This window comes from Pleurodeles waltl, chromosome 6 (assembly GCF_031143425.1).
Source record: "Pleurodeles waltl isolate 20211129_DDA chromosome 6, aPleWal1.hap1.20221129, whole genome shotgun sequence".
In the NCBI taxonomy this organism is placed as follows: domain Eukaryota; kingdom Metazoa; phylum Chordata; class Amphibia; order Caudata; family Salamandridae; genus Pleurodeles; species Pleurodeles waltl.
The window spans coordinates 1,198,368,378-1,198,389,889 of NC_090445.1; the positions used below are offsets into that span (position 1 = coordinate 1,198,368,378).

Here is a 21,512-nt window from a genome sequence, read left to right on the forward strand (position 1 = left end):
CAGCTAGTAGAGATGCCCACCCCTCAGGCCACTGCCCCCACTTTTGTTGGCAAGGCTAGAGGAGATAATGAAGATAACAAGGAGGAGTCACCCTCCAGTCAGGACAGGCCCTAAGATGTCTTGAGCTGAATGACTTACTTTTAGAAATCCTCCATCTTGTAGAAGGAGGATTCTCCCAATAGGATAAGGGATGTGCCCCCCTCCCCACAGAGAGGAGGCACAAAGAGGGTATATAGCCACCCTCAAGGACAGTAGCCATTGGCTACTGCCCTCCCAGACCTAAACACACCCCTAAATCCAGTATTTAGGGGCCCCCAGAACAGAGGAAGATAGATTCCTGCAACCTAAAGAAGAAGGACTGCTGTGCTGAAGCCATGTAGTGAAGACTGAGACAACAACTGATTTGGCCCCAGCCCCTCCGGCCTGTCTCCCTACTTCGACGAAAACTGCAACAGTGACGCATCCAACAGGGACCAGCAACCTCTGAAGCCTCAGAGGACTGCCCTGCATCTAAAGGACCAAGAAGCTCCAGAGAACAGTGGCCCTGTTAACAAACTGCAACAAAGAAGCAACTTTAAAGAACCCATGTTTCCCGCCGGAAGCGTGACACTTCCCACGCTCGACCTGCGGAAAACAAACATCTCAGGGAGGACTCCCCGGCGACAGAGCCCGTGAGTAGCCAGAGTAGAACCCCCTGAACCCCCACAGCAACACCTGCAGAGGAAATCCAGAGGCTGACCGCGACTGCCTGCAACAAGGAACCAGACGCCTGGAGCCAGCACTGCACCTGAGCCCCCAGGACCTGAAGGAACCGAACTCCAGTGCAGGAGCGGCCCCCAGGCGACCCTCTGCCTAGCCCTGGTGGTGGCTACCCCGAGGAGCCCCCGTGCCTGCCTGCATCGTTGAAGAGACCCTCCGGGTCTCCCTATTGCTTTCTACACAAAACCCGACGCCTGTTTGCACTCTGCACCCGGCCGCCCCAGTGCCGCTGAGGGTGTACTTTCTGTGCCTGCTTATGTCGTTACCCTACTCTCCCCCCCCTCCCCCCGTGCCCTACAAAACCCCCCTGGTCTGCCCTCCAAAGATGCAGGTACTTACCTGCTGGCAGACTGGAACAGGGGCACCCCTGTTTCCATTGAAGCCTATGTGTTTTGGGCACCTCTTTGACCTCTGCACCTGACCAACCCTGAGCTGCTGGTGTGGTAACTTTGGGGTTGCCTTGAACCCCCAACGGTGGGCTACCTTGGACCCAACTTTGAACCCTGTAAGTGTTTTACTTACCCGTGAACTTAACAATTACTTACGCCCCCCAGGAACTGTTGATTTTTGCAGTGTCCACTTTTAAAATAGCTTATTGCCATTTTTGTCAAAACTGTACATGCTATTGTGATTATTCAAAGTTCCTAGAATACCCGAGTGAAATACCTTTCATTTGAAGTATTATTTGTAAATGTTGAACCTATAGTTCTTAAAATAAACTAAGAAAACATATTTTTCTATATAAAAACCTATTCGCCTGGAGTAAGTCTGAGTGTGTGTTCCTCATTTATTGCCTGTGTGTGTACAACAAATGCTTAACACTACCCTCAAATAAGCCTACTACTCGACCACACTACCACAAGATAGAGCATTAGAATTATCTCTTTTTGCCACTATCTTACCTCTAAGGGGAACCCTTGGACTCTGTGCACACTATTTCTTACTTTGAAATAGTATATACAGAGCCAACGTCCTACAGTCAACAAGTGCAGTAGGTCAGCCCTAATCTGGACGTGGGAGACAACAGCTTGGGGCAAGCCCACCTTCAAAAGCCAGATGTCAAGCTAGGGGGAAGACTGGCAGCCTTGATCTCTGCACATGAGCTGCAACCACCACCATCATCTTGGTGAACATCCAAGGGGTGATGGTAAAGACAAAGGGAAGCACAGGAACAAAAAGTGCTTGTGGCCTACCATAAATTGCAGGTAGCGACTGGGCAGACAGGACACGAACGTGGAAGTAAGCGCCCAGCTAGTCCAATGCTACTATCCAGTCTCCCGGGTCCAGGGAAGACAGGACTTGAGCGAGCATAGCACTTTGAATATCCCTTTCTTATGAAGAAGTTAAGACGCAGGTCTAAGTTTGAAAGAAGGCTTCTGCTTCTATTGGGTCCAGAAAGTTGTGGGAATAGCAACCACAACCTGCTTCTGGCGTCAGTTCCCTTGGCCAAAACCATGGTCACTTCCATGCGGAAAATGGAGAAGTGGCCCTCTGTCAGTCTTTTGCAAGTGAGTGGCATGAGAGGAGGAAAGGGGAGGGAGTAGAACATTCGGACAATTTGAAGAACCCACTGGTCTGATGTTGTAGAGCACCAGTGGGTCAAGTGACGGTATATTCTGCCTCCCACTGGGTGCCCATGATGGAACAAGGGAAACTAAAGTGGTTTGGAGGCATGAACCTCTAATGGGATAAAAGCAGTACTCTTCATGCAAAAACAATAGCACATGTTTGATAGCTAAAGTTGTGATTGTAGCACAAGATGGCAGTTCAGCACAGAGAATGATGCAACTGTTCCACAGCTGCCTCCAAATAAATAACTGTAGCCCATATCCACTGGAAGTGCTGGGGAAATTCACAATAACTCACAACTGGTTATCTACTGCAGAACAATGCAGTGGTACAGCTGAAACTGGTTTGGTTTTCTGACCTGACCTAATCCGGTTCAGTTTGACGCAGTCATTCAATAGCCTTGCTCTACAAGCAGAGCTTCAGAAAACCTTCGGACTCCCAAAGAGATAGGTCAGTGACCCTGCAGAGCAGTAGAATTGGAAGCCTTTATGATTGCTCCCTTTAGAGTCACAAAACTAAACTATCAGCCCAGAGCACTCTAGGGACTTTCACTCCCCTGCAAGTGGCAGAGATGTCTTAAGAGATTTGCAGTGTTACTGCCTCACTTTAGTTACAACAGCATTGACTTAAGGTTTTATTCTAGGCATGGGTCTAACAACTTCAACGTCATGGCCTACTCCCTTCCTCACGTAAAATTGCTTCCTCTTGCCCTCAAAATGCTAATCATTTTCTCATATTATGTAACATGTTTAATGTCACACCCAAGAAGGAAGTTTAGTAGGTTTTGAGGGTACATCCTATTACAAACACGGACAAACGGTGCTCCTAGGAAGGATATTATTAACACCACATAACATTTACCAAATTCCTGCAACTTTCATTGTAGAAAACACATGGTAATGAATCATAAGCTAGTTCCAGTTTATTTCAGCCTACAAAAAAGAATGCATGGTGTTCACCAGCTTAAACTTTATTGCAAAAAATGCAGACTTGAATGTGAAACCCTGCAGAAATGGAGTAGGACTATAGAGCAAACCTGCTTTATCATGCCATATATCACTGATTATAATGGCTGTGAGGTATAGTGTGTTGGGCAGTGTAAAGGATGGGCCATTTGAAACCTTTTTTGCATCATGCCATGTTTGTGCCATTACCGGCACAATAGGTCATGTGCATTTAGTACCTTATGAATTCTGTATACAAGAACAAGTTACTTACCTGTAACTATAGTTATCCAGTATTGGTATCTTCACAGATTCACATGTTTGAATCATCTCCAACTTCGAAGTGGGAGCCCAACGGTACCTTAGAAAAGCAGTAAGTAAGAATAACCACAGGATATAATGCTAGCAAACTTAAACATTTAGCCTATCCAAGTCCTTTTGAAAAAAGAACCAGACTTGACCTATGACCAATAAGGTGCCAGCATCCTTTATAATATTCCCAAGAGAGGACCCTTCAGATTTTCTACTGCACGCCCTGTGTAGGGAGTCTTCCCTGAGCTCTGCTCAATTGTTTTCCTCTGAAATCTATATTTTCCTTCAAAAATGTCTGCTACTTCCAAAAAAGGCCTTTGTCGTCCTTATAAAACCTGTGGCAAACAAAGGCTACACTGATCATCCTCATAAGGACTGTTTGTGCTGCCTACATCCCAGACACCAAGTGAAGGATTACAAACTTTGTCACACCTTAACTGCTAAGACTGAGGGACAGAAGGAAGACTTCTAGACATGCAAGCAAAATCCAGAACTTCAGGTTGTGACAGCGATACAGCTTCAAGACCCCAGAAATGATCAAGATCGTCTGACCAGGGGCGTTCAGAGGAGAGCAAAAAAAAAAAAAAAATCCCATCATAAAGACTTTTAAGGATAAAGGTCTCACAGGGTCAGCCTCCTTACAACCATCTTCGCCATGCCACAATAAGGAGCATCACCATTGCTCTCCTTCCGAGCCCTCCATGTTACATTAACCATAATTTCACAGCAAGCTGACGATAGCTATACAGTCGATGTTAGATTACTACCACAACATCTACAGTCACTGTCTCGTCAACTAGACCCTCATCAGTGACAGTCGGCCATGAAAACAACGATCTCAACGATGGTGAGTGCCACGCTGGATTTGGCTTCACCACCATCTAAGAAGAAACTCTTGCTGTTGACGACACCCTCCAGCCCGTCAACAAAGTCTTCCATCCTGTCTATTACTCATCCATCAACAAAGCCACCGAAAAAAATATCTTCATCAGTCGCCACTGACAGCAGCTCAGGCGACAACATCGTTTAAAGCAGCATCGCCGACGTTACCGCCGACAAGGCCATCATCGGTGGTGCCCTTGACAATGACACCTTTGTCTACAATAAAGCAAGCAACTTCATAATACACTGTGATGCTCACTGGTCCAGACGTTCCTCATCTCCGCACCATGATACAAATCACAAAGGTTACCAGATCTAACCTGCGTCCGGATGAAACATCTCCCAGCAAGGTGTCAACTTTACTACCTAGTCATCTCTTAGATTTGGTAAGAATCTGATAACGGAGTGCCATGCGGGAGAGGGTGTGTGTGTGTGTGTGTGTGTGTGGGGGGGGGGGGGGGGGGGGGGCACACAGTCTATCACTGCTGCACGTTAAATATCAAGATGACAACGATGAGCAGCAGCAATATGAATCCTATTACACACCCCATAGCCATTATTATGAACCACCACATTATTACCAACAGCGTAATACAGTACAGATGCCAACTTCCCTTATTTCTGATCTTCTGTCCATGCTTCAGGACTCCAAACCTAGGTTTCCGGATTCAGTATCTGATCAACCACAACAACCTTCCCAACCACAACCTCTCACCGGCTACACCAAGAAACTTTCCTCCGCCACCCCCCTCCCCTTCCTCAGCAACACCCAGATTCATGCCAGCCTGTCCAATAGCTGCACCTCCTAGAGAAGATGACACCTCATTTGAGGAAAGGAGAAATGATTACTCCCCAGCAACCTAGTGACAAGCGGGATGATTACTTGCCTCCCACACCATGAACACCACCACCCTTCAGATTTGCATCCTGAAGATATCGGGGATTCCATAATTTAATGGACAGGGTAGCTACATGTTTTCATCTGCCAATATCTGTATCTATGTTGCTTTCTACATGATTTTAAAGAGCAGGCAAGAAAATCAGCAAGGGCTATCCCCATTATAAATTTTATTTGGAATGAAGGCTTGAAGATAATGACGAACCCAGCAACAGTCTCTCCAGTACCACCTAGACTGGATAAAAAGTATAATGCATGTCAAATTATATACATTCTGGGGATTCTAAAGAAATTATCCAAAATACAGCTAAAAACATGGTTTGTTTTTGGGAAGGGGCAGGGGCGGGTGGGGGTATGGAGAGATGGTAAAAAAAAGAAAAAAAGTGCTGCAAATTAAAGCATCTGGTTCTTCCCCTGCAAATGGCATCAACAAAGTTTTTGCGGTGCTAGAATCACCAGCTTCCCAGTTTTCAGGAACAGGCATACTTGAATGCCAAAAACAAAATTTTCTACACAGTTTTAGCATTTTACTGGGACATAACCCATTTGTAAAAAAAATTGTGTTTCAGCCTTCTTCCAGTTAGTGACTGGAACTAGTGTTAAACCAATGGTGGATCCCAGACAGCTAAACATTTCTGAAAAGTTCACAAGATTCTGAATTCAGCAAGGGGTCATTTGTGTAGATCCTTCAAGGTTTTCCTACAGAAAGTAACAGTTGAACTAAAAAAAAAAAATATTGAAATGGAGTAAAAGAAAAAAATAAATTTAAAAAAAATACATTTGTGACTACCTTTTCTCCTGTAACGTTTTCCGCTGGACCCTTCTGGTTGCAGGGATATTTAGGGCTGGTAGGTTCATCAAGAACGCAAGGTACCCAGAGCCAATAAATGAGGCACACCTTGCAATGGACTTTCACTGTATACAGAAATTCATTTGGTAAAATATGAAGAGTGAAAAAAAAGGTATCAAGGAAACCTTTGTATTTCCGAAATGGGCACATAAGGCGTTTAAGAAGCCGTGATTATTTGCACATCTCTGACATCAGGGGTCCCCATACCAGCATGTGAATTACAGGGTGTAGGAAGCTAGCCTGGTGTGAGCACCTCTGGTGTTATCACCTTATACCAGGTCCAGGTATCCCCCATTAGTGAGATGTAGGAAATGTCTAGGGCTCTCTAGAGGTAGCTGTGGATGAGCATCCAAGACTTTTCTAGGAGACATGCAAAGCTTATGCAATTCCACTACAGCCACACAGCATTTACACACATGAAAGAACCACACTGTTACAAAAATAAAGGTTTTTTTATGGTAACACAAATACTAAAATACTAATATAGGAAATACGCCACTAGGAGATGGGTAAACATACTAGTAGCATAGAAAACAATGGCAAATAGTAAATAAATAGAAAAACAGCGAAAGCTCTAGGGGAGACCAAACCATATACTAAGTAAGTGGAATGTGAAAGGCAGTCCACCACCCAAGAAAGTAGAATCAGTAGAGGGCAGATGGAGGGGCTAGGAATCCCAAAAGTTAAGTACCAGGGTGCCGCCCAGCGACCAGGAGAGAAGAGGCAAGTACCTGTTTTTCCCCAAACCCACAGGAGAACTTTGGAAAAGGACTGTGCAAGACCCAGACAAGACTGGAAGAAAACAAAGGTGGATCCTGACAGAAGAGAACCTGCAAAAGAAGGGGACCAAACCCAGTTCGAGTTGCAGTGTCTGGCTGTGGCAGGAGCCACTACCCATCCTTCTGTGGATGAAGAAAGTCAGCAGTGCAGCACTGGAGCAGAAGAGGAGTTCCAGAAGTGATGCAAGTGATGTCCCACGTCAGCAGTCATGATGCAGTTAGTCAGTGGTGCTGGAAAACCACTGACAAGCCTTCGCAAATGCAAGAGAGTCGGTGAAGAAGGTTTTGCAAGGCTGAAGAGGACCAGCAAAGCCCAGGGGACTCGATCCAAGGAGAGGAGTCAGAAGTGACACTCAGCAGCTGGTAGTCACAAGAAGAGGAGTAAGACCCCACAGGCAACAGGAACAGGAGGCTGCTTTGCAGGGAAGAGTGCTCGAGGCCGGGGCTACACGGAGCCTGAAGATCCCTTGGAGGAGGAACAAACAAGTTTTGGTAGCTGTGCACACGGGTACTGTCCTGCGAGGAGAGGAAAGGGCTTACCAAAGAAACAACTTTGCAAAGAGGAGTCATTGCTGAAGTTGCAGATTGTTGTTTCCTGAACAATCCTGTTGCAATCCCGGTGGCCAGAACATGAATTAAACTATGCAGCGGAGTCCTGCTGGAATCTTCACAGTTGAATCTGAAGACCAACCCAAGCGGGAGACCCTAAAAAGCCCTGGAAGGGGGATTGGTCAACTAACATGGTGACCACCTAAGTTGGGCCAAGACCACTGGGAGCATCTGAGTGGCCAGGTCAGGCTGGTGACGTCACAGCCCCTCCAGATAGATGGTCACTGGTCTATTTAGGGACTCCCTGTTGGGTGGGTCCTCAGATTTGACGTGCAAGATTCCATCAGGACTCTTCTACATCGTTTACTTCATTTTCTGGCCACTGGAACCTCAACTGGACTCTTCAGGAACAGACGATCTGCAACTTCAAAGTTATTTCTCAGTCTCCTTCCAACAACTGTAATACTTCCCCAGCTGTGCATCTTCCGAGGTTGACAAGACTCCAGCTTTCACAAAGAAGTAAGGAGGAACCTCTCTTGGAGTGAAGGAGTCACTCCCCTGCATCTGCAGGCACCAACTGCAACCACAACCAGCTGTGTGGCTCTGCTCTCCTTCAGGACTACATGGATCCTGCATTACAGGTGGTGGGCAGAGTAGTCCCCTTGGTCCTCTGCCAAATGTCCAACATAGGAGACTGTAAGCCATTGCCTCCTTGCAGGACAGTACTCCTGTGCACGGCGACTCTTGCAGCTATCGAGGCTTGTTTGCTCCTGCTCCAAGGGATCTTCAGGCTTCATGTAGTCCCAGCCCCAAGCACTTCTTCCTTCCAAGCAGTCTCCTCTCTGCTGTTCCAGCAACGTGGGACTCTTCAGGTGTGCTGACTGGGCCTCACTGCAACTTGCTGTGCCAGCTGCCAGTTGATTGCCTGTGGGGGCTGCAACCGCTTCTGGTGACTCTCCCGACTGCCGAGTGTCAACCCAGAGAGGCCCCTCCTTGGGGCAAGTCCATTGGGCCTTGCTGGTCCTCTTCAGCCTTGCAGCTCGTCCTTTTCTTCTTTTTACATTTGCCAAGGCATGCTGGTGGTTCTCCAGCACAACTGCCCCACTGCAACATTACAACAGACGCAGGGCACCCACCACCTGTTTCACTTCAGGAACTCCTCCTCTTCAGTGCTGCAGAGTTTGTCTTCCCAGTCAACCTGGTCCTGCATTCACAGAAGGGTGGTTAGTGGTTACTGCCATGATCGGACACTTCATCACAAACTAGACTTGGCCCCCCCCTTCCTTTGCAGGTCCTCTTCTGCCAGAATCCACCTTTAGATTCTTCTAGTCTGGTTAGGGTCTTGCATAGTCCTTTTTCCAAGTCTTTGTTAGTTTTGGGGAAAATCAGGTATTCAACTCTGCTCTCCTGTGCGCTTGGGTGGGGGGGGTGGGGGGGGGCTGGGGTGGTCACTATTACTAGTCTCTTAGGGTGTCTAGTTCCTCCAGCTCCCCTTTAATGATTCCATACCCTTGGGCAGTGGACTGTATCTCGTATTCTACTTATTTAGGATGTGGTTTGACCCTCCCCGAGGGCCTCACTATTTTCTAATACTTTTGCCAATGCTTTTTGTTTTTATGCTCCTTACCAATTGCTATTGGGTATATAATTAGTGAGCATACTTACCTTCAGTTGGGGGACTGCCTATTAGTATTATAGTATTTTTGTTACCATAATAAAGTACCCTTATTTTTGTAACACTGCGTGGTTCTTTCATTTGTGATTGTGATGTGCGACTACAGTCGTAGTGCATAAGCATTGCATGTCTCCTAAACAAGTCTTGGCTTCTCATCCACACTTACCGCTAGACAGCACTAACTTTCTAGACACTGCCCACACTTCACTAATAGGGGATACTTGAACCTGGTGTAGGATGGCAACACCATAGGTATCCCCCCACACACCAGGCCAGCTTCCTACAAATACCCATATCTGTCAGAAGTAATTCTAGTAGATGGACTATGCTTCCACCCATCAGTGACTGACAGGACAGCAGGTGGTTACTGGCCTCTAGATCTGGAGAGCTTACAAGGTAGTAAGAGTGCCTCTGCTGTGCTGATGTGACCACTAAGGGATTTGAATCCTCAAAGGAAAGACATTTCTGTTATAGAGCAGGTCCCTCACTCAGTTTTCCTTTCCCTTCTCCATATCCACAGCTTTCAAAGTGTTTCTCTCAAACTTCATGTAAGACAGTTCCTCTGCACATGTGCCAAAGACTATTACCTACAATTGATGAATTTGTTGTTGCTATTATTTGAGTCCCCTTAGCACAAGCTAGAGCATTGTCTCGTTCAGATTCCATGGCAGTATCCATGGACCATGAGGTCAAATGCAATAATCTGGTTGATGACAAGCTTGCCCTGATGAAGGACCTCTTTGAAGGTTCGCCAGTCTTCCTTCAGTACCTTGTCACCAAGTTCTCAGAGTCCCCCAGACGGATACAATTTATCTAACAAAAGCACAGAAGGACTGGCAACTTTCATGGGTGAAGCGGATGTCACACATTTTCTTGCCATCCGAGTCCACTGTTTTATTCATGGGTCCGGTGGAACGGAGGAAAGATGACAGTGCAAGTGACTTCTTTGCTGTGGACACAATGTCCTCTAACCAAAAGGTCATTAAAGACTAAGGTCACCAGCTGAAAAGACCCTTGTTGGAGGGAAGTTTAAAAGAGAAGTTGAATAGTATGATAGCACAAACATGTAACGGTTGTCCAGGATGGAGACAGTCTTCTAAAGCAAGAATAGATTTGTTTACTAGATAGTCTACAGGACTAGTCTTAATTATGAATTAGATGACATCTTCCCCCTAGATGATCTTCTAAAAATCCAATGCATGTGAACAATGTCCCTTTTTAAACTTCATGAAGATTGAAGGCCCCTGACAAGAAAATTTAGGTAATGTATGTCAGGAAATAGTTTAAATACATTATATGTCTTATACTCCTTCTGCTGTAGAGTGTTGGTGTAGCAGGAATACTGAAAGCTATATAGTCTGGTTGAGGTGGAACCTCTTCCATGAGAAATACTGAAGTTGATATCTGTATCTCACTCATGAAACGTAAGTTTTTTTTTTTTTTTTTTTTTTTTTTTTTTTTTTAATAACAAAAAAGCTATTTTCCAGGAGAAATACCGAAGTTGACATCAGTGCATGAGATCAAAAGGTGGAGCAATGAGTGGTGTGCACAATGTTAAGGTTCCATACAGAAGCTGGTGGGGCTCTTGTAGGGATGACTCTCAAAGCAATCCCATTAAAGTATTAATCACTGGAAAGTGGAATAGAGAAGACTGTTCCCCATTCTGAATACACACAAAAATTGCTGTCAAGTTAATATGTATTTGTAGTATAATCTTGTTTGATTGCAGGTGAAGCAAATATTCCATGATGTCTTGGATAATCTGTCTTAGCGGATCCATGTTGTTTGCAAGAGTGTTGAATGTGCTTCCACTTCACAGCCTAGCATGCATGGGTAAAAGGTATAAAGGTTTCTGTCAGGATGTCCATGCATTTTTGTTGGAGCCTAGATACCCAGATTCTAAGACATCAGGTGCCACACCGAGAGCTGTTTGGGGTTTCAGAGTCTCCATGTCCCCTTTGAGAAGATGCAGCCTGTTTGGGAGCTTCTTGTGGGGGGTGATCGACATCTCCAACACCGTGGAATACCAAGGCTGTCTTTCCCAAGTTATAGGCACCAGAATGAGTGTATGCGAGGTTTGGTCCATCTTACGCACCACTTGTAGAAGAAGCGGTAGAGGCAGAAAAACATAGGCATATATCCATGACTAGTACATCCATACTGATTTACGCAGCGAAGGAGGGTGTGGGTACCTGAAGTAAAATGTGCCCATTTTACGTTCTCTGTAGTGGTAAAAAGATTTGCCAGGGGTGCCCCAGAGGAGGAAGTGCTATTGTAAATTCTGTGGGATGAGTAACCCCTCGAAGATGTGCCCTGCTTAGAAGGTCTGCCAGATTGTTGTCCACTCCCGAAAGGCAATCTTTCAGTAAGTGAATGCAGTGACGAGACGCCCAATGGCATATAACTTGGCTAGGTGAAAAAAGCCATCAAGTTTGTACTTGCCTGGTGCCCAGAGGAAGTAAATGGTGGTCATGCTGTCCATCAGAATGAGGACTACCTTTCACTGAATGAGCAGTAGGAATACCCTAGAGATCAAGGTGAAACACTAGGAGCTCTAGGTTGTTGATGTAGTGAGTCTTAAGCATGGATTTGCAGATCACAAACTGTGCTGTGACTAAGGTGAGCTCCCCATCAGGCTTGTGAGACATCTGTGGTAATGGTAGCCTGTAGAACGGGATCAAGTAAAGGCCTGCCACACAACAGGTTGTTGCTGTTCCACCACTGCAGAGCGCAATGAGCACTGCTGCTACCAACACCAGAACTTCAATGTCACCCTCTGCTTGACTTCATTATGATGCTAGGTGCTGCAGCAGATGCAAAATACTGTTTTGACAGTAAGGCGACATTGTGGCTGAAAGAGAGGTACAATCTGATCAAAGGCTGCTGCCCTCTGGGGGCTTTGGTAGGCTTTGCCTTTTGTGCGTTGAGAACTGCTCCTCGGAAAAGGCTGTATCCGGAGCGGTTGCAAATGAGACTTGACAGTGTGTATAGTAAATCCCAGTTTGTGGAGAAGCAAAATGGTCTCTTGGGTTTGGTGCCAGCAGTGTTGGTGGCTTACACTCAAATCAGCCAGTCGACGAGCTAGGGGAACATGTGAATGTCCTTCCTTAAATGTGTGGCGATAACCTTCAGGCATTAGCTAAAGATCCCTATGACAGTGGCAACACTGAAAAGTAACACCGTGAATTGATAATGCTGGTCACTTACGAATTTTAGCTACCACCGATGGGCTGCATGGATTGGGATGTGGAAGTAGGCATATGAGATCTAATGCCATGTATTGACTTTGTTGGAGGAAAGATAGGGAGTAGACCCCTTTGCCCAAATGACAGTGAGGTACCAGTTTGATTGCACCCTTTTGAAGGAGCACTTGAAACTCTTAGCAGAAGTTAAAAATGTTCGCCACTGAGGATGTGCTTGCATGGGGGAATTTTTGATACTGGTGTGTGGAGTTCTAGGCAGTAGCCCTGCCAAACTATGTCCAGTACCCAGGCATGTAATGTTATCTGCCACCATACAGAGTGGAAGTACTGCACCCCTCTCTCGACCAATCTTAAGTGGTTGAAGAGGTGTGGGCTTCACTGGTAGAAGAGTCACCTTCACTGGTGCCTCCTTTGCATCCATCACTGTTACTGTTATGGAAATCTCAGCGCGAGTACCCCTCTAGTGACTGCTGTTGTCTCAGGTAGGGTTCAAGTATATCTCAGGAGTTATTTTTGCTGCCTGCCCTGTTGTGCTGAATACATGTGTGTTTTTAAAATGTTCCAGGATCCTCCATGTGGGCAGGAATATTCAGTGCTTACTTCTAAGGATCCCCTGATAAGCCTATCTGTAAAGCACACAATTACCTCGGAGGTGTGTGCCTACCCCTGGTTATTGTATTTGACTGAAAAGCTAGGTTTTCAGTTTCTTGCACAATTCAATAACAGAGAAAAAACTGTTGTGGAGTGGGAGGTCATTTCATGCTTTGGGAGCAATGTAAGAATGCCCATCCTCCAGATCTGGTTCTATTGTGCGTGTAATTGTGTAGTGCCTCGAGTGTGTGTGGAAGGCGTTTGAAATCCAATAGGTTTGTGTACTGGGAGCCAGTGGAGCTCCCAGAAGTAGTGTGTGAAATGTTGACAATAAATCTGGCTTCCAAACTTTGGATGGTTTGTAGCCTTCGGGGGATTTGCTTGGTGATCCTGTCATAAAGGGTGTTTCTGTAGTACAACTTGCTGGCATCTAGGTTGTGACAGTTTTTCTGATGTTGCTTTGGAGCCACCTGAAGATCTTCGTCCACATCTTCAGGGTGTGCAAGAATGATGCAGCAACAGCAGTGACTTGTACGGTCAGTGACCGAGGCCTTTACGATTAAAGAACCATTGCTGCATTTCACTGATGACTGTCCTTCCCAGAACAAATCCAAGATACATCCCAAAAGTTCCTTCTCATTTGAACCAGCCAGTAACATTGCAAACATTTTTTCCAAGTCCATCTACACCAACTGAAAGAACACACCCTGGACAAACGATGTTTGAAATGTTATCTTCACTGCACTAAACAGTTCCGCAGAACAGATCAACTGCTAGTCTGTTATAGCCCAGGGCGTGAGGGAGCAGCAGTAACAAAAATGACAATAGCAGGGTGAGTAGCACGCTTAAGTTGCTGATTGATTGATTAGCACAACAGATTTAAACGACCATTCTGTTGTGCCACTCTAAAGCTTGCAAGCCACTGACCAGACCGCTTAAAACACTCCACAAGAGCAGTGTCAACCTCGGCTGTTCTTTTGGCAGGCATCTCTCTGGACAAGATATGCACCAACATGGAAGACTACTTATTCTTTTGAGCAGCACTACTGTTGAGTCAGCAAAGCGCAGCAATTCGGCCATAAGATAGCTGGCGTAGCGCAGCCTATTTTATTTAGGTCAGTCTTTTTCTTAACAAACTAATTTCATGCTGTCTAATGCTTGTTTTCTTTAAAGGGTTTCAAGCATGAATGTTTACAATCTTGCAAGTATTTACAATCAGATTGAGCATATTTTATATACTGCTTATGCATAGCTATTGTATTTCTTGTTTTGAGTATTGTCAACTGTTTTTTCTCTCCATCCACTAGGGGCTGTGACACTTGCTTTAAGTAATGCTTGCTACCCTGATTCAAGCATATGAATCTATGAGAGATCCAATACTGGATAAGAAAACCAGTTACTTGCCTGTAACTGCAGTTATCCAGTATTGATACATTTAATAGATTCACATGCTACCCACCCTCCTCCTTTGGGGCTCTCCTTATATTTCAGAGTATACTTCACTCTTGTGATCGAAAATCTGAGGGAAGGAGCCTCTCTTTGGAGTTTTCTGGAGGCTTCTGCTGCCTGATTGGTCCTAGGTCAAGTTTGGTTCTTTTTTCAAATGGACAGAGGCTATTTAGTTTATGGCTACTGTCATTATAGCCCATGGTGATTCTTACATACTGCTTCCTAAGGTACCGTGGGACTCACACTTCGATGATGGGGAGTGATTCAGGCATGTGAATCTATGAAAAATCAAATACTGGATAAAGTGTGCACTCCTTTCCTTTACCTGATGTTGAGGGTAGCGGCAATAGAGAGTCTCTGTATGGATCATCCACATGTAGGCTTGTCTTCCCACAGGACTTGGATCTAAAGAGGCCTTTCTTAGAAGACGCAGGTGTAGATGAAGACAAGTTGGGGTATATAGGAAAAAAACTGAGCAGAGCTCATGAGGACGATGTAGGTAAAAAAATCAACAACAACAAAAAAAAAAATCAGAGGAACTCGGCTTCGAGGACAGTCGCTTCATTGGTTATAGTTTAAATCAGGTCCTTCTTTAAAAAAAAAAGAAAAGAAGAAAAAAAAAAACAGATAAGCATGAAACTGACTTTGGACTCCCACTTCAAGGGGGAATGATTCAAGCATGTGTATCTATGAAAGATCCAATACTGAAGAACAAAAGAAATTTGGTAAAGGTATCCTGTACTAAACATGTACATTTCAAACTGATACTTGTAACAAACTAATTATGAAGTGCTTTGGGATCCCACAGGTATGTTGTACAATTCAAATGGTTATGAACATCCATGAAGATGTCACAATGAAGCACTAAGTAACTGCATGTAATACTGCCTATGCAGTAACTAATAATGTAGTTACCACTACAGTACAGACCTTATCCTGTCCAAGCATTTTTTCAATAGTCTTATTGAGTATTGCAGTGTAGAATGTTTCCTGTTTCTTGGTCAAAGGAGCATAAACTATCACTTCTCGCTTCGGCGGAACCTCAAGGGTAACATCAGATTTCAATCTTCTTAACAGGAAAGGAGTCAAGATCTTAAAAATAGAAAAAAAGGCAGTGACAAAAGTGCAGACTCCCATTAGCTAAAATCAATTAGGACATTTTATGAAGTAAAGTTATTAAAATTAGGTCGAAAATCTGAATCATTAAAATTGGATCAATTTATAACAAAAGGTTACTTACCTATAAATTGTGATCCTGCATTCAATTTGCCATTCACTTGAACTTTGAACTTATTCTGTGCAGGAAGACTTGGATTCTGACAGTCTGAAACAGTTAGCACAAGCTCATTTACTCCTTTAAGCAGCCGCTGGTGAATGAACTGGTGTAAACCACAGTCCCAGAAGGTTCTCAAGATTGTCACGAGCCTGAACAGGGAAGTTAAACCTGAACCTGTGAAAAATACGACCACTGGAGAACTTCTTCATTTAAGTGCACAAATCATCAATAGCTTGAACACAGAAGTTAAACATGAATCCATGAAAAATAACACCAGTGAACTCCTTCATTTAAGTGACTTCATCAGAAATATTTGCCAATGGGACTACTTTCGGTCCTGCATAATGAATAACTAATCTCTGGAACATATGTTGTATGTTCAGTAAGAAGTTTCCTGTAACTTCGGTTTTCCATCGTTGGTATCCTATAGTTATGTTTCAAAACAGAAACAAACAATCCCAAATTAGTTGCACAATCAATTCACAAAAACAGACCCAATCATCAACCAATGGAGGTGAGTACGCCCAAGTCCACTCCACCCAGTGACTATTTCAGATTTCTATATTGCTAGTGTGAAAGCATAAGACACCTGACTTGGGAGGAGGGATGGTTTTAAGTGAACATGAAAGTTGCCAGGGATCGAGCACTGTAGTTACAGGTAACTTGTTTCTTATAAAATACTGCATCTTTCATACATTAACATGTATGAACCAGGATAGCATTATTTATACTGCATTTGAATTATATTTGCAGTATAACCTGCCATCATAGAATGGGGGGGAAAAGTGAGAGGAGACTTGCTTTAATGGAACAGACTATGCCAACCTACCTCACAACCGGAAGAAAAAAAAAAAAGAGCCTGTACCCAAGCAGAAATGTTTTGTAAATGTCTCAGTGCTTCATTTTCCCTCGAGGAATAAAAGAGTGAAACTCCAGCATAAACGTGCTGCAACAGCTCCTGCTAAGCTTGTGGAGCAAGCTGACCCTGTATAATATAGGAGACAAACAATGAAGAGCCGAACTGGCTGTCCAAAAGATTTGGGAAAGCCAATGAAGAGCTCTTCGTATTTGTGCACATCCAGGGAGAACAATGCTCTTTCTGTACACATGGTAGAGATCTTGAACACAACCTTGTGCATAACTGGATTACTACTTTGAAAGTCACTTTAGATTTAAATTTAGGATCAGTGCGCACGTCTACGCAGTTTGTCAAAGTGCACGAGTAGAGGTCTGGTGGTAATTGCTAGAAGATTCTGTGAAATTAATGCAAACAGCACAGCAGTCACCTACAACTTTAATCCCTACTTTATATATAGGTTTGAGCAGTCCCCTAGTGAGCTGGCCAAGGATCTTAAACCATCGAGAAACTGGAGCCCATAAGAGTAGAAAACACTCCTTAAAGATTTTTGTTGCTAGAAGAGGAGGGTCAGGATGGAGAATCTGGTTCATCCTGGACAGTAGGTTAGACAGAAAGTCATAGCATGCTTCCTGAAGAATGCAAGGGTCCTCTACGATCAGGTTGTGACCAATTTGGCAGGGTACTTTTGCTGAGAAATCTGAAGATGAGGGTGGAGGTGTAGGGAGTAACGGTGTAAAGTTATACTCAAAGGTCTGAATAGGGTAGTGAAAATGTAAACTGCTGACCCCAGATACCACCACTACCAACAAATTTCCAGCATTTCTTGTTCTGCTACATCAAGACAGAACTAACGCTGCATGACTCTACAGCCAAACAAGCATGGCCGCCATATGCTGATGGAATTTACACTCGTGAGACTTTTCTGAGGGATGAGGACACAGCCAATGTTTTGATGGAGTCTGAGAAGCTCTGCTCTTAGTCGGAATCCCTAATGATCATCCAAGAGCTGCACATCATCTGTGGCACTTTGCTCCCTTAAAATATGGCGATGGTGTTGCTCAACACTGCAAGTTCTCCAGCCTTGGAAGAAAAGAAGGTACCCCTTCCAGACCGGCCTGAGCAATAGAGAAATCAACAAGACAGGAGGGAACTCTCTTCCCTCAGACTGATTTTTGAAAAGAGAACGCTTCAGATGTTTTCACCAGAAGCATTTAGCTTTCTTGTGCAGCAATTCAAACTCAGACTGGACCAGAGGAGGGCAGGGCAGGCCCCCCCCCCCCCCAGACTGGACCAGAGGAGGGCAGGGCAGGCCCCCCCCCCCCCCCAGACTGGACCAGAGGAGGGCAGGGCAGGCCCCCCCCCCCCCCAGACTGGACCAGAGGAGGGCAGGCCCCCCCCCCACCCCCCCAGACTGGACCAGAGGAGGGCAGGGCAGGCCCCCCCCCCCCCCAGACTGAACCAGAGGAGGGCAGGGCAGGGCAGGCCCCCCCCCCCCCCAGACTGGACCAGAGGAGGGCAGGGCAGCCCCCCCCCCCCCCCCAGACTGGACCAGAGGAGGGTAGGGCAGGGCAGGGCAGCCCCCCCCCCCCCCCGACTGGACTAGAGGAGGGTAGGGCAGGGCAGCCCCCCCCAGACTGGACCAGAGGAGGGTAGGGCAGGGCAGCCCCCCCCAGACTGGACCAGAGGGTAGGGCAGGGCAGCCCCCCCCCAGACTGGACCAGAGGAGGGTAGGGCAGGCCCCTCCCCCCCAGACTGGACCAGAGGAGGGTAGGGCAGGCCCCTCCCCCCCAGACTGGACCAGAGGAGGGTAGGGCAGGCCCCTCCCCCCCAGACTGGACCAGAGGAGGGCAGGGCAGGCCCCTCCCCCCCAGACTGGACCAGAGGAGGGCAGGGCAGGCCCCTCCCCCCCAGACTGGACCAGAGGAGGGCAGGGCAGGCCCCTCCCCCCCAGACTGGACCAGAGGAGGGCAGGGCAGCCCCCCCCCCCCCCAGACTGGACCTGAGGAGGGCAGGGCCCCCCCCCCCCCCAGACTGGACCAGAGGAGGGCAGGGCAGGGCAGGCCCCCCCCCCCCCAGACTGGACCAGAGGAGGGCAGGGCAGGCCCCCCCCCAGACTGGACCAGAGGAGGGCAGGGCAGGGCAGCCCCCCCCCCCCCCCAAGACTGGACCAGAGGAGGGCAGGGCAGCCCCCCCCCCCCCAGACTGGACCAGAGGAGGGCAGGGCAGCCCCCCCCCCCTCCCCCAGACTGGACCAGAGGAGGGCAGGGCAGGGCCCCCCCCCCCCAGACTGGACCAGAGGAGGGCAGGGCAGGGCCCCCCCCCCAGACTGGACCAGAGGAGGGCAGGGCAGGGCAGCCCCCCCCAGACTGGACCAGAGGAGGGCAGGGCAGGGCAGCCCCCCCCCCCCCCCCCAGACTGGACCAGAGGAGGGCAGGGCAGCCCCCCCCCCCCCCCCAGACTGGACCAGAGGAGGGCAGGGCAGGCCCCCCCCCCCCCCCCAGACTGGACCAGAGGAGGGCAGGGCAGGCCCCCCCCCCCCCCCCAGACTGGACCAGAGGAGGGCAGGGCAGGCCCCCCCCCCCCAGACTGGACCAGAGGAGGGCAGGGCAGGCCCCCCCCCCCCCAGACTGGACCAGAGGAGGGCAGGGCAGGCCCCCCCCCCCCCCCACCTGACCAGAGGAGGGCAGGGGGCCCCCCCCCAGACCTGACCAGAGGAGGGCAGGGGGCCCCCCCCAGACCTGACCAGAGGAGGGCAGGGGGCCCCCCCCAGACCTGACCAGAGGAGGGCAGGGGGCCCCCCCCAGACCTGACCAGAGGAGGGCAGGGGGCCCCCCCCAGACCTGACCAGAGGAGGGCAGGGGGCCCCCCCCAGACCTGACCAGAGGAGGGCAGGGGCCAACAGAGCAGGGCAGGGGCACCGAGCAGGGCCAAAAATACCTATAAAACCTAAAATGATTCAAAGGAGGGGGAAAACCATTAGGAATTTCATCTATAGAAGCTTTCTACCTCCTATTAAGAAAAAGAAAAATGACATGACTTTCAGAAAAAATGAATGGTTTTTATAAATGCGGTCACTGCAATATGTGTAGTATAGCACTACACAAAACTCTTGAGTTTAGCTTTAATGGGGGGTAACATAAAATTGTAACATCAATTGTAACACCAAATACATTGTATATATATTGATATGTGAATGTGGTCAGATATATGTAGGCAGTGTTATTTAGGCCCCTTAAGGAACGTATTCAGGAGCATATGCGCTCACTAAGAAATAATGATGCCACGTCTCAGATAGTACAACACATTGGTAAAATGCATCCTACCTCTGAGTGCCCAGTAATTAAGTTTATGGGTATTAGTCAGACTTCTGCTAACCCCCAGGGGTGGTAACAAAACTTTGGAGCTGAGGAGAAATTAAGCCAAATGGATAATCAGATTGAGAACCATAGAATTTGGAATGAATTTAGACGATGAAATGCACCACTTTCTGTAAATACATGATTATTCGATATAGGAATGTGTTATATACAAACTAATGGGAGGGTTTGTACATATCTTTCTATTTATGTGGGACAGAGAATATGTGTCTAATAACTTCATCAACTGCTTTCTTTTCCATTGGTTTGCTACACGTAATAGTCACCTAAAGTCCATGATCGCTACTGTACAGGTTTACTAACAGTTTGTGATGTAATAAATATCAGCTAACAACTCTGATACAAGATTGATCTGTTTCACTAACAGTGTTTTGAGTGATGCTTATCTATATAACAGATGTGTTGGTTGGCAATGTGATGCAGGAGACGTGTTGTGTTATATGGGGTGGTTGCATATGAGGATTTCTGGTACTGCTAAGATGGCCGTCAGGTTTACCTCTGTCAAAACTAGAGGTGTATTCTCGATGGTTGTGGTGGGGACTGTTTCCCCTTTTTCTCCAATTTCTATATGGCATCCTTGTCTCCACAACCTACAACATTGGGTTGCTCTGTTGAACGGTGCTAATTGTGTGCCAATAGAGCACTGCTTTATTGAAATGAGTTTGACGTATGTCGTCCGGAACTGCATAGGGGTACGAAAATGTGCAAATCTGGATTCTTAAGTCAGACTATAAAATACAGGTACCAATTATGTAATGAGTGGATTTTGTCAAACAAGTAGTTTCAAACCAATGTACATTTACTGCTTGGTTTTGGTGGAACCCAATATTGGACATTTTAATAAAGGCATTTGTTTGAGTGATTTAAACTTTCATAACACAGATGTCGTTGTTTGCAATGTGATGCAGGTGAAGTGTTGTGTGATATGGGGTTGTCGCTATTGACGAGAATGTGTCGCCGGGTAATGCTCAGGTGGCCGCCACATGTATCTCTGTTAAAGACGAGTGGTGTATTTTTGATGGTTGAGGTGAGGATAGTTTGCCTTCTCTTTCCAACTTATACATGGCCGCCTTTCTCCACAACCTACAACATCGGACTATATTACTGGATGAGTTAATCATGTGCTCACAGAGCACTGCTCTATTTGAATGAGTCTGCCATCTCTCATTCGGAGTTTTACAGGGTACGAACACGTGTGAATTTGAATCTGGAAGGCAGGCTACGGAACACAGATATCAAATATATAATGGGTGGATACTGTGTAACAAACAGTTACAATCTAGTGAACATATACTGTTCGGTTTTTGATGTTACCTGGATGTGTTAGTTTAATTAAGGAATGGATAAAAAATATTGCTGGTTTGAATTACAAGTTACCTTTGGCAATACTGATTTTTTTTTTTTTTTTTAGTAAATTTGTTCCTAGATGGAGAAGGGGTTCCCTTGTCAGTGTGTCTGCCCAGAAGGTTGACGCTGACTATATCATATGTCACCTTTCGTACTGCATTGTGGACAATTGGATTAGAAGGATCGTTCAGCT

General features: G+C 46.5%; 1 protein-coding gene across 2 annotated transcripts in view; it reads right to left on the reverse strand.

The window, feature by feature from the left end:
• HELLS (helicase, lymphoid specific) overlaps positions 1-21,512 on the reverse strand; it is a 549,822-nt gene that overhangs the window by 302,446 nt on the left and 225,864 nt on the right. For both annotated transcript variants that reach the window (XM_069240496.1, XM_069240495.1), the window contains exon 13: positions 15,391-15,552. In XM_069240496.1, the coding sequence (XP_069096597.1) occupies positions 15,391-15,552 (162 nt within the window). The remainder of the gene's footprint in view (positions 1-15,390; positions 15,553-21,512) is intronic.